The sequence below is a fragment of the Coloeus monedula genome (genome assembly GCF_965178545.1).
Source record: "Coloeus monedula genome assembly, chromosome: 14".
Classification (NCBI taxonomy): domain Eukaryota; kingdom Metazoa; phylum Chordata; class Aves; order Passeriformes; family Corvidae; genus Coloeus; species Coloeus monedula.
The window spans coordinates 20,360,182-20,373,056 of record NC_138794.1 but is presented as its reverse complement, the minus strand read 5'-3'; the positions used below and the strand labels follow the sequence as shown (position 1 = coordinate 20,373,056).

Below are 12,875 nucleotides of genomic sequence, written 5' to 3'. Positions count from 1 at the left end.
GGGCAGCCTCAGTGTGCTGGAATCTCTCCACACACAGGCTGTGATGCTCGCTGAGCCCATGAGGGGATGGGACCCCAAGGGTTAAATCAGCCTCCCTAAGGGAAATAGCTTGGTGGCATCACTGTGGCTCCCAGCTGCATCCTCCCCCCTCAAGTGCGAGGCAGCTGCGGCTCCAGTCCCTGTCCTTGTGGGAATGGGCTTTTCCCTGTGGATCTTGACACCCAGTGGTTGGTGCTGCTGCTCCAGCCAGGGATTCCTCACCCATCAGAAAACATAAAGGTGTTTTTTCCATCTCTTACCCAGAAAAAGCAGAAAGCCCCTCACCCTTTTTGTGGCAGCGGAGGCGGTTCGGGGTTCAGACCTTCCTGCACGTCCTTTGCTCATCCTCTGCCTCTGGTGCCAGGCCTGGCTCTGCGCTGGGCTGCAGCTTTGGATGGAGAGAGCCAGCGCTCTCTGAAATCCCACCCTGGGAGGGTGCTGGGAGGAGAGATCTTAATAAAGAGTCAGATTTCCTTCCTTTTTTTCTGTAATCCCGGTTTGGAGATGAAAAGCCTCCCAGAGCTGGCCCCAGGAATCCCTCCAGTGACACTGCAGAACAGACCCAGCCCTGACGTAGCAGGTATTTCTGCGGTTGAAGCATGAGCAATTCTGCCTTGAATAAATAGCTGGAACCCTCCCAGGACTCCTCAGATCTCTGGTCCAACTGAGCACCTCCTGCCCCAAGGGCTTCACCCTGACGCCATGTGCCTGGTTTTCTCCAGCAGCCACCCACCCCTGGGAGACTCTGCATGTTTCCAGTCACCTAAGGGATGGCTGGTCCCCTGATGTCCCCCGTGGCTTCTCTGGGGAGGCTGGCAGAGCCTGACATGGGGGGAATCTGGGGTTGATGTGCACACAGAGCAGAGGAGGGAAAGGGAGCAGGTTGGAGAAGAGCTTTATTGGGAGATCCTGGACATAATAAATAAGGGTTACATTGGGAGATGATGGTGAGGGACTGGGGGCACACTGTGCTCCGTGGGGGCTGGAACCGCTTCTGCCCTTCCGAGTAGGACATCTCCCTGCATCCCATCTGCCGCATTCTGCTCCTTCCGCCCAGCAGCAAAGTCGGCCCGGGGGTCGCTGCCTGCCGCCCCTTTTGGGATTGGGTCAGGGAATAACCTGGCAGAAACGGGGGCAGGGAGTGTTTTGGGGAGTGGCATGGGGCAGAAGGGGTGGGAGGGCAGGGCCGTGGGTGCAGAAGGGCCCGGCTGTCACTGTGCCAGGGCCTGGATGATGTCCTTCACCAGCATGGTGCCGATGACCATCTTCTCGCTGTTGATGGTCAGCTGGGCCGTGGAGCCCTCCCGCCGCTCCAGGGTGATGAGCACCAGGCTCCCGCTTGTCACCGTCTTGGCCGCAAACCTGTTGGGTGGTGAACACAGGGCTTCAAGGTAAGCTGTCCCCTGTCACCCTCTGGTCCCATGGGATGCTCCGGTGGGGACAAGCAGGTGCCTGCCACCCACGGCCACTGTCACACTGTCACGTTTGGGTTCATGCAGGCTCCTTGTCCTAAAGGAAGCCGTGAGTGTCCCCACTGTGATTTGGGTGGGAACTGATCCAGGTGTGGGGGTCCAGCTACCTGTACTCGTTGCTGGCACCACAGGGCACGCGGCCCACATTGGCAGCTGAGGTCACTTGCTGGACAATGGTGTGGTCACTCCGGCATTTCTCAGGCAGCGTCAGCTTCTCTGTGATCTCGCTCATGCCCATCAGCTTCCCTAGAGCAGATAACAGAGGCACCTGCCTGTCTCTGGCCACACACCCTACTGGGCCCTGCTTTGACATGCCCAAAGCAAGCCCCTCCAGCTCCCTGCGTTCCCTATGACATCCTGAGCTGGCTGCTCTGCTTGCTCTTGGTTCAGGAGTCAGTGGATTTGGGAAAATCCTTCATGACCCTTCCTGGGCTCATCCCCATATCTCTGCCTGGTGGCAGCAGCTACATCCCTGGGGATGGGCTCCTCTGGACAGTGACAGCAATGGGGCCAGGTGCTGCAGGGAACCGTGCACCCCCCCCCAACACAGCCCCCATCTGTGTGGGCAGGGTGGGGATGTGCTGATCCAGGAGCACAGGGACACAGGGCGTCACTCACCGGACACAGTTCTGGGAGCACCAGGGGTGGAACGAGCCCTTCACGCTTTGGGGGGACCCAACAAGGCCACCCCGGCACCAGGGTGCTCACCCCAGCCCTCAGGCTGGGGGTGCAGGAGGGAGTGAGGGGAGCAGAGCTAGTCTAGGGGCTGGCTGAGCGGCCACTTACCCTCACCCGGCCGTGCCAGGTGCTCTAGGGCCACAGCGAGGGCAGCAGAGGGGACAAAATTGGGGGTGAGTGTCAGTGGTGGGTGCCTGTGCAGCGCCCTGTCCCCATCCCTGACCCCACTCACCCTGCTCCTTCTTGAACTCGTTCTCACTCATGAAGACAGGGGCCATGAGCTCCCCCACAGGCGGCTGGATGGAGACGTAGAACTGGCGTGTGTGAGTGCTGGGGAGACAGGCGGGTGAGAGGGGCACGTGCTCAGAATATGTCCTCTCTCCACCTCCTGCTTCCCATCTCTGCCCTGGGCAGGGGTGGCCAGGGGAAACTGTGACACAAAAGGGCTCAGGAATGGGGGGAACCTGTCAGGCTGGACCTGAAGCTGCTGCTGCCTCCTTGTCCCCTGCAGGAATCCCTGTGCATTTCTTGCTGTCTCCCGACCACCCCACATCCATCCAAGTGTCTCCTCTCCCCTGGAGGGACCCTGGTGCCTGTCCTGCTGTCCTCCATCCCCTGGGATACCCCGTGCCCTGTTTCTGCTGTCCCCTATCCCCTGCTACTTGGAGGGATGTTGGTACCTATCCCACTTTCCCCATCTCTGGAGCACCTGACGCCCTGATCCCTGGGGACACCCATCCTGCCCTGCCCGGTGCGAGATGCTCACCACAGCTGGAAGTTTGCTGCCTGGGTGGAGTCACAGAAGTCGATGCCCATCACCACGCTGGCTGTGTCCCCTGGTGCCAGGCGCTCTGGAACCACAGAGCTGCCATTATATCCCACGTTCCCACCCAACCCCTGTCCCCATTCTCCCACAGCGTTACGGCCATGCCGTGCCATGCCATACCGATCTCAGGGAACTCCTGTATCCGCATGCCGGAGAGGGGCTTGGGTTCATTGACTCGCAGGTTCTTCACCTCGGTGTCAGTGTTGTTGGAGATCTGGATCTGGACAGCCACCATGTGGGGGTCTCCCGGGAAGGGCCGGCGGCTGAAGCAGTACTCAACTGCGAGCCCCTCGCCTGCCATGCGGTGCAGCAGCTCGTAGGTCTTCACCGCACTGAACGCTGGGCTCAGCAGCTGCACCAGGGGACAGCAGGGGCTGCTAAGCGCTCCCTGCAACCCCTGTAGGTGGCAGGGGGCCCAGGAGACCCCCACAGGTGACAGAGGGCCTGGGACCCCCCCAGGGAGGGCATGAGGGACACTTACGGTGGGCGTCAGGGAGGTGTCAGTGAGAGTGAGGCCCTCCAGGTCGGTCACCAGGCTGGTGGAGACGATGCTGCTGGAGGGGATGGGCTGGGGAGGAGGGGGTGTGACTGCAGGGTGGGGAGGGGGGAGGAAAGGGTTAACAGAGCTCACAGTCCCATGGGGACAGACCTGGTGGCATAGCCCCATGGGGACACCCACAGGGACAGTTCTAATGGCTCAGCTCCATGGGGACAATGGCATCGGGACAGCCCTGGTGGCACAGCTCCATGGGAACAACCACATGGGGACAGCCATGTGGGGACAGCCCTGGTGGCATTGTCCCATGGGGACAACCACATGGGGACAGCCCTGTGGGGACAGCCCTGGTGGCATAGCGCCATGGGCACAACTCCATGGGGACAGCCTCATGGGGACAGCCATGTGGGGACAGCCCTGGTGGCATAGTGCCATGGGGAGAGCCACACAAGGACAGCCCAGTGGCAGAGTTCCATTGGTCTAGACACAACCCTGTAGGCTGTCCCTGTGCACAGCCACATGGGGACAATCCCATGGGCACAGCCTGTCCCACAGCCATCCTCTGGGGACAAGGACCCCTCACCACACCTGTCCTTGTCCCAACTCTGCAGCTCCCAAAGGACCCATGGAGTCCTGATCACACTGGGGTGCATGCTCATGCCTCAGTTTCCCCAGCAGCACCACCACGGCCATTTGCATGTTCCGGGCAGCCACTCACAGTCATCCAGGTCAAGCAGGGAGATCTCCTTGGGGCCGGCCTTGCTGCTGGGGGGCTGCAGGAGGGCAGAGGTGGGGGGTTCAATAGGGGGTCCAGGTATCCCTGTGCTGCCCCCCATCCCAGCCCATCCCAGCCCTCACCGCCTTCCTCCGCTTGGCCTCTGCCTCGGAGCCCGAGTTGGAGCCGGAGGAGCTGCTCTCAGAGGTGCTGGCCTCCTCTGATGAGGTTTCTGCACGGCCCTTCCTCCCCTGAGAGGCCTTCTTCTTCTTGGCCTTCTTTGCCCCTTCCTCCTCCTCCTCTTCCTCGCTGGGGCTGCGGGGAGAGCCCAGCTCAGGGGGCTGGGGGTTTCACTGGGAGCACCCCCCCGCCTTCCCAGGGGGTACCTGCCCGCGCTCCCTGAGACTGCTTTATGGGAACCTTCCTTGTCCTTCCTCTTCGGCCTCTTCTCCTCTTCCTCCTCCTTGTCCTCTGACTGCTCCCCGCTATCTTCCTCCTCTTCTTCTTCCTCCTCCTCCTCGCTGCCAGAGCTGGAGCTGCCAGAGCTGCTGCTGCCACTCTCTTCACTGCTGGACTCAGGCTCTGTGGGGGCACAGCTCAGCCCTGCTGCTGTGCCCCCCCACATTCCCCCATCTCCCACTTCATCCCACTACATCCTCCATCCTCCACTGCATCCCCACACCTGCTGCTGCCTCTCCACTGCATCCCTGCATAGTCCCACTGCATTCCACTGCATCCCCACTGCCTACCACTGCATCCCTCCACATCTCCTGCCATGTCCCTCCCTTGATGGGGTGTCCCCTGTCCAATGCCCCACCATTGTGGCACCTGCCTGATGGCCACAGTGACCACTGCCCAATGTCTCATGCCATCAGGTCCTCACCACTGTCTGCCGACTCTGTGGGCCCTGACTCGCCCTCTGAGTCAGAGTAGAAAGGCTTCTCCACCTTCTCCTTCCTCTTCTCCCGGCTGGTGCACTTGGTCCACTCAGGAACCTGCTGGCACAGGGTTGATGGAGCAGAGCCATCACCCATGACTGGGGGATCCAAACAGCCACCCTTGTCCCCCCATCCCCAAGCAGATGTGTGAGCACTAGGGAGGGAACAGGGGCAGGTGAGCAGTACCTGGGCACCTTCTGGGGCTCTTCCAAGAACTTGAGACAGTGTCCCCACCTTGGCCCCTCCTCCCCCATGCACCCAGGGTGCTCCACGCACCTCCACGTTCCTCACGGAGGGATCAGGGGCCTCGTCTGGCCAGTCGGGCAGCTCCTGGTAGCCCACAGCCTTAGCGTTGAGCAGATGGGACAGGGAGCCCAGTTGGAAGTGGTCCCGATCTACAACAAGGTGAGAGGAGGCAGCAGCTCAGGGACAGCTATGCAGCATTGTGGTGACAGCTGGCCCCGTGTCCCAATGCCCCGTGACCAGGGATGGGTACCTTTGAAGGAGGACTCCAAGATGGGAGCTGGTTTTTGGGCCAGGAAAAGCTTCTTGGCATACTTATTGAGGGCCCCGCTCTTCTCGGTGGGCACGATGAGCTGGCGGATGAAGCGAGCCCGGTCACGGATGTCGTAATTCTGATCATACTTGGCCAAGTTGAGGACGTACTGGGTCAGCAGCTTGCTCTGTGGCAGAGAACATGCTCAGGGCTGGCCTCTCCCTCCCTGACAGGGAAACTGAGGCACACCATAGGATCACACCCCCGGTACCTGCTTGGAGTTGGTCAGGTAGAGCTTAGCTGCCAGATTGATGACCTGCAGCTTGACAATGTCCTCCTCGTTGGTGAAGGACTTGGCCATCTTGCGCAGCACATCAGGCGCGATCTTGGGCACGTGCTCGCAGTACTCACCGATGAGCCACAAGATGCTGGCCCGCGCCATTGGCACCTGTGAAATGCCCTCGGACATGTGGCACTGCTGCCATCCCCTGCTCCTGTGGGTCAGCAACACCCCAACCCACCTGGATGTTGTCCGTGAGCTTGGCCATGTGCTTGATGATCTCACTGTGCTGGGCGGGCTGCATCTGCAGCAGCTTTTTGATGACCACCACGGATTCAGCCACCACCAGCTCTGCGGGCAGACACCCGGCCTCAGCGAGGCCTTGCCCTGAGAGCAACGGAGCTCCTGTTTCACCCCTGCTGTGCGCACTTACCATCCCTGTTGGAGAGGAGCTGGACCAGGCCATTGAGGCAGGTGTCCCGCACCTTCCCGATGTTGGTAGCACAGCGCCCGATGGCTTGGATGGTGGCCGCCACAAAGTCCTTGTCCATGCTGCGGATGTAGGTCTGCACAGGCATGAAGGGCACACATGACATGTCACCCATGTGCCAGTGACAGGCATCCCCCTGGTGGTTGTCACACATTGGGGCCCTTTGGAACCACTGATGGGGTTGGCATGGCCTCAGCCCACTCCTCCTGGAGGGGCTCTCCTCTGCCCCCTCCATGGTGGTGGTTTGGCACCAAGAGCCATGCCAGGGTGGCAGCCTCAGTATGGCGGTGGCATACCTGGAACTCCCGCAGGATGGTGGAGATATTGGTCTCATTGGCCAGGTTGGTGAGGACCTCCAGCTGTGGGAAAGAGGACGAGATGGGCAGCATAGGGGCATGGTGACAGGGCACAGGGGCCTGGCTGTTCTCCTGCCCCCAGGGCATAAGGACACCTGACCCAAGGAAAAGGCTTCATGAAGCCCCAAAGCCACCCCTGACAGGTTCTGCTGGGTGTTTCCAGCTCACCTTGAGGATCTTGATCTGTGTGGGGTCCGTGGAGCGGATGTAGAAACTCTTCAGATAGGGCTCAAACATCCCCTGCATGCACAGCCAGAGACATTAGTGCCATCTCTGTCCCCCCACCTTGCCAAAGCCACCTCCAAGCTCTGGTGACCTTGCTGTCTAATCCTCATCTCGCTCCAGAGTCAACAGGGTCAACTCCTCGCACACCAAGTCTGAGACTCACCCGCCGCTTGATGGACATGGTGGCCACATTCTGCAGCACAACATACTGCACCTCGCTGCGGGGACAAAGAGGGGACCACCATCAGTGGGGCAGGACCAGACAGCCTCAGCAAGTCCCTGTGAATACGGGTCAGGACCCACCACCAGGCTGGTACTACCAAGATGTTGTCACCCCATGTCTGGACTGGGCCAGCCCAAAAAGGCCTCCAACCTGATGTCCCTCCAGGGATGGGCTTTTTGGGGGTCTCTCACAGGGTCTTAGAGCTCCCCATGTGTTTCAACAACTAGGGTGGAGGGGTAGGAGACCACCACAACCCCAGTGTCACAGACCTGTGACTCCGCAGGAGCCGTACCAGCGCCTTGGCAATGACTCCAACCTCCGCCTTGGGTGCCAGGTGGAAGTAGAGCTGTGCCACAGCCATCACCACCTATGGACACAAACCTAAATGTCACCTGGTGGGAATGGGGGACACCCTGAAGAATGGCCGTGTCCCCCAGTCCCACCCTCAGCACCTGGAGGTAGCCTGACCCTGCGGACACCCATCCCTGGGTGTCCCTCAAGCACCCCAGTGAGTCCTTGGCCGTGGGAACATCAGAAGCCCAGGCTGATTGACACCACCGGTGCCCTGGGGGACAAACAGGGTGGGAGTGAGGGTCTCACCGCGGCGTTGCGGCTCTGCAGCAGGGGCTTGGTGTTGCGCAGGAGCAGGCGGTGGTCGGGGTCCATGACGTAGGGCTTGCGCTTAGCCAACGAGGCTGCCTCTGCCTTGGCGTCCTTGGTGTCCTCCTCCTCTGAGCCATAGAAAGCCTTCTCAGTGTTCTCCTCCAGCAAGGACTCCTGCTGGCAGGTAGGACTCTTTGCATCCCCAAGAGCAGTCCCCCTTCACCCCCCCTCCCTCGGGGCTCCCAGGACACCCCAAGGCTCTCAGGGCATCCTGTACTCTGAACTCACGTTCTGGTTGGGACTGAGGAACTGGGTGCGGGCATAGCGGGTCAGCATGTTGATGATGACCACCTGCCCCCACTCCTCCACATCGATGAGCAGGTTGCAGAGCTTGCGGTAGTTCTTGTGGATGAGGTCTATGCGCTCTGGGCACACCTCCTCGAATGCCATTACCACGCTGCCAGCCACCAGCTGTGGAGGGAAAGCCCGAGGTGACTCACTGGAGTGGTGGCATCATCAACAAGATGCTGGTTTGGTGGGGATGGTGGCATCTCCGTGAGGGTGCTGGTTTAGTGGGAAACCCTTCCTTGTAGGCATGCCAGCTCAGTGGAGTTGGTGGATTCCCCATGAGGATGTTGGCCCGTTAGGGACAGCAGCACTCCCACAAGGCTGCCAGCTCTCCAGGGATGGCTTCATCCTCACAAGGTCACTAATTTAGTGGGAACATCTGCGTTCCTGTGAGGATGCTGGATCAGTGGGGACAGTGGCATCCCCATGAGGATGCCAGCCCTTTGGGGATCCCCAAGATGACACCAATTTGGTGGGAACATCTCCATCCCCATGAGGACACCAGGCCAGTGATGTTCCCAGATTTCGAGGTGGGGGAGACACAGCAGCCTGCTCACCGTGGTCTTGTCCGCCAGCAGCTTCTCGATCACTTCAATGAGCTGGTCCTTCTGGTCTGAGTCGAGGCTGTGAGGGAGGAGCAGGGCAGGTGATGCTGGACCAAACTCCTCCCCATCCCTGCCTGTACCAAGCAGCCAAGACCCTTATTGGTATACCCTACATTTAGCAGCTGACCCCCCCCATTACCTGTACAGCTTGGGGATGGCGTGGGCAGCCGTCTTGCGCACGTACGGAGACATGTCCGAGGCAGCCTCCTTGATGGCCAACATCATGATGGGCACGATGATGGGTACGCGGATGCTGGACAGGACCCGCAGGGCGCTGGCGCGGATCAGCTGGTTGGGGTCCTGTGGGGGACATATGGGGAGCTGCAGTGCATCTGGGGAGGGCTCAGTGCTCCCCCAGACCTCCCCTGGGTCCCCAAACCAGCTCACCTTGAGTCCTCGCTGGAAGGTGGAGATGGAGAGCAGGGCCAGATCCTGCTGCTCCTCTGCATAGCGCACCAGGTACACGTACACCAGCTTTTTCACCTGCAGGGTGAAGGTGCCACCTCAGAGCCCCCCAAAACCCAGGCAATCCCCAAAACTCTCCTACAGGGAAAGTCCCAGACCCTGGGATGCTGCCAGGGCCACCCAAGATCTTCCTCACCTCAATGTTCTTGCAGGCAACATTTTTCACCACAGCTGGGAAGAGATCAGAGGCGTTTTTACCCCGGGCAATCATCTAGGGGGAAAAGAAGTGGTGTGACACTGGGCAGCTGGCATGGCAGGGGCTGGTACAACGTGACACAGCTCGGCACCAGCAGTGGTCCCCACCAGTGACAGCAACACCCACCGCCACAATCCTCTTCATGGCCTCCAGCTTGAGTGAATCCTTGTTGCTGTCAAGCATCTCCTTGAGGTCATCATGCCTGAACCACACCAAGGGGAAAAAAATTCCCATTTTCACATTTTTACCTGGTTTTAGTCCTTTTTTTTGCTCCCAGCCTGCCATCAGGCCGGCAATCCTACCCTTCGCCATGAAATATTTATGGGGACAGGAGTTGGGTTACAGCCAGATGAAAGAGGAACCAGAGCGACTGGCATGGTGCTGGCACCCAGCGCCATCCCCATCCCAGGCACTGGGACAAGAACCCCGTCCCATCCTGGCTGTGGTTGTCACCCTACATTGTCACTAAATCACAGGTGCCCATCACCAGCTTCATCCTGGCTTGGGTGGGTGTCCCTTGTCCCCTCATGGACATAGTGGCATGGATGTGCCAGCATGCCCTGACGAAAAGCCCTTTCCCTGTCCCCTCCCAGGACTGGGAAAATGCCACCAGCCTTTTGTAAAGTTGTCACCACTGTCCTCTTTTCTCAGGGACACTGGTCCCCCCCAAACTGGGGGCACCTGCAAGGCTGTGTCTACCTGCAGCAGCTGAGGGTGACACCCATGGGATGATGCTTGGCCAGAGCCACCATCACCAGAGGGTCCAGGGGGGCTCCTCAGGGGAGTCTTACCGCGGTGGTGGCCCGGTGCCAGTGTCCACTGCGGGCTCGGTGCCGGCGAGTGGCCGCAGCTCATCGGCTCGCAGGGCGCTGTAGCAGGTGGGTTGTCCAGCCTCGGTGGCCAGCACCGGGCTTGTCACCTCCTCAGCCACATCACCACCCTCTGGTGTTTTCGGCCAGCCAGCCGGCCCCACTGGTAGCTGCCGCAGCAGCTTCTGCACTGGCAGCAAGGACATCATGGCTTTGGCTGGGGGTAGTGGCCCTGGGGATGGTGACAGGGCTGTGGCCCCGCTCCTCTGCCCAGCACAGCCGGCTGAAACCTGATGCTGTGGTTGGGGTTGGGTTGCAGCCTCGATCAGGACGCCCTTCCCAGTGGATGAGGCCAACTTGCGATGTCACATCCGAAGTGACATCTGACCTGCAGCTGGGACTTGGGGACACTGCAGGGAGCTCCTTCCCCAGTGCTGAGTGGCTCAGTCCTGGGCAGGGAACGCACATCATGGTGGGACACCCACCTAGGTGGTAGGGCGGCATGATGGGGCACCTGTGGGTGTCCCACCTGGGTGGTGGGGTCACACTTGGTGCATTTGTCCCATGTGCCATGGATGCCATGGATGGCTCGCAGGAGTGGTGGCAGACCTGGTGTGGCTCTGGTGAAGGGCAGCATGCAGATTATAGGGACCCTGTGGGTGTGGGGGACACTGCCAGGAGGTCAGGAGTAAGAGGACACTGCCGTGAGGGTGGTGACACTGCCGGAGTGGGAGACACTGATGGCAGATCACTGAGGTAGCCTGGACAGACTGGGGGACACAGCCAGGGTGTCAGGGCTGGGGGAGGCTGCCAGAGTGGGGGACACTGCCTGTGGGAGTCAGGGAACACTGGCAGATGTGGGGAGCAGGGGAGCACTTCCAGGCCAGAAGACATTGCCAAGGAGGGGTCAGAGAGGGGGAGACTTGACCAAACTGGGGGACACTGCCAGGGGCTCATGGAAGGGGCACACACTCTGAGATCAGGACACTGCCAGTGGGTCATGGATGGAGGGCACTGCCAGACAGGACACTGCCAGTGGATCAGGGTTGGGGGAAACTGTCATACCGGGGGACACAGCCAGGGGTAGGGAGTGTGACAGTGCCAGACAGGGCAAAGGACACTGCCCATCGGTCAGGAAAGGAGGGGACACTATGAGATGGAGATACTGCTAGCAGGTCATGGATGGAGGGCACATCCAGAGTGGGGGACAGTGCCAGGGGCTCAGGACTGGGTGGACACTGTCGTGCTGGGGGACATTGCCAGGGTATCAGAGAGAAGGGGACACTGCCAGGAGTTCAGGGAAGGGGGGACCCAGTGATATGGGGACACTGCCAGCACGTCACAAATCAGGGACACATCCACAATGGGGGGCACTCTTTAGCATTAGGGAGGAATAGAGGGAGAGGGGACACTCCCAGACTGGGGACACTGACAAGAGGTCAAGATGGGGTACACATTCAAAGTGGGGGACACTGCCAGGGAATCAGGACTGGAGGGACACTGTCATAACGGGGGATAATACCACAGGGCCAGGGATGGAGGGGACACTGCTGGACGGGGGGACATGGCCAGGGGGAGAGAGAGTGACACTGTCAGACAGTGATTTCCTGCTGGGGCATCAGAGGGGGGGACACTGCCAGACTGGGGGACACTGACACGGTAGGGAGGGCAATGAGACATTCCTGCAGCTCCAGGAGCACACATCCCCCCTATCCCTCTTCACCCCTGCCCCCCCAGCAGCCTCTCCCACGCAGGGGTGACATTCCTCAACACCCCCCCCCCCCCCACGTTTGGAACCTCGATGCGGTGGGGGGGTGTCAGCTCAGGAGAGCCACAGGAGCCAGCAGATCCCGTTGGGGGGAACACCGTGCCCGGGATGCCCCAGCGTGAGGGCGGGAGGTTCAAAGGGGGTCCCCGCAGGTCTCCCTCAACCACACCAGCTCCAAAATCCCGCGGTGTTCCCACAAAACCCTCTCCGGCCTTTGCAACCTGCAATGACGGTGGCGGCGACGTGACCGCATCCCCTGTCCCCATCCCTGACCCCATCCCCATCCTTATCCCTATCCACATCCCCATCACCATCCTCATCCTCATCCCCATCCCCATCCCCGTCCCCACGCCGGGGGCCGCTCCAGCCGCTGCTCCGGTACCACGTCCCCGCCGAGAACGGCGGCGAAGGCCTGCGGTGGCGGCCACACGGGCAGGCTCGTCCTTGTCCCCTGTGCCCGCATTGTCCCCACCTCTTGTAGTCGGAGGAGAAGATGCCGCCGCTGGCGGGGTCGTGGCCGTACTCGGGCTCGCCCAGGCTGGAGGAGCCGCCCTTCTCCTCGCCGTAGGCCGGGCTGGCGGCCATGGCGGCGGGAGGGATGCGGGATGCGGGATGCGGGGGGGACGCGGGAACTGATGTCAGCGCGGGCGGGGACGGGCCCGGCCCCGGGCCGGGGGCAGCGCCCGCCGGGATCGACCCCCGCCGACATCGGGAGCGGGAGCGCGGGGGGCTCTGCACCCCCAGAGGGTCCCTGCCCCGCAGCCCCGCAGCCCCGCAGCCCCGCAGCCCCGCAGCCCCGCTCCTGCTCACGTTTGGGAGCGGGACACGGGTGATTTTAGGAGGAGCA

General features: G+C 61.0%; 2 protein-coding genes across 6 annotated transcripts in view; both read right to left on the bottom strand.

Annotated features, from left to right (window-relative positions):
* The window catches only part of CPEB1 (cytoplasmic polyadenylation element binding protein 1), a gene marked incomplete at both ends in the record, with an annotated part of 40,425 nt that extends 40,041 nt beyond the window's left edge, over positions 1 to 384 (bottom strand). Inside the window, one exon of the mRNA XM_082290528.1 lies at positions 325 to 384. Coding sequence (XP_082146654.1) covers positions 325 to 384 — 60 coding nt within the window. The remainder of the gene's footprint in view (positions 1 to 324) is intronic.
* Positions 385 to 1,250: 866 nt separating this feature from the next.
* AP3B2 (adaptor related protein complex 3 subunit beta 2) lies at positions 1,251 to 12,613 on the bottom strand (the record flags this gene model as incomplete). 5 transcript variants are annotated; one of them, XM_082290410.1, is made up of 28 exons in its annotated part: positions 1,251 to 1,401; positions 1,619 to 1,757; positions 2,298 to 2,321; positions 2,422 to 2,519; positions 2,956 to 3,040; positions 3,136 to 3,367; positions 3,497 to 3,603; positions 4,230 to 4,284; positions 4,370 to 4,535; positions 4,613 to 4,808; positions 5,110 to 5,221; positions 5,441 to 5,559; positions 5,661 to 5,847; positions 5,932 to 6,108; positions 6,182 to 6,291; positions 6,374 to 6,506; positions 6,727 to 6,789; positions 6,955 to 7,026; positions 7,175 to 7,229; positions 7,504 to 7,601; positions 7,835 to 8,011; positions 8,126 to 8,308; positions 8,743 to 8,809; positions 8,930 to 9,090; positions 9,178 to 9,273; positions 9,392 to 9,466; positions 9,578 to 9,653; positions 12,501 to 12,613. In XM_082290410.1, the coding sequence occupies 28 exons, from the start codon at positions 12,611 to 12,613 to the stop codon at positions 1,251 to 1,253; spliced, it is 3,327 nt and encodes a 1,108-aa protein (XP_082146536.1). The 5 variants fall into 5 exon arrangements, with proteins under 5 accessions (XP_082146536.1, XP_082146537.1, XP_082146538.1 ...); XM_082290411.1 differs by lacking the exon at positions 2,298 to 2,321 and having other exon boundaries at positions 4,370 to 4,541; positions 7,835 to 8,014; XM_082290412.1 differs by lacking the exon at positions 2,298 to 2,321 and having other exon boundaries at positions 4,370 to 4,541.
* Between the last annotated feature and the right edge of the window lie 262 nt (positions 12,614 to 12,875).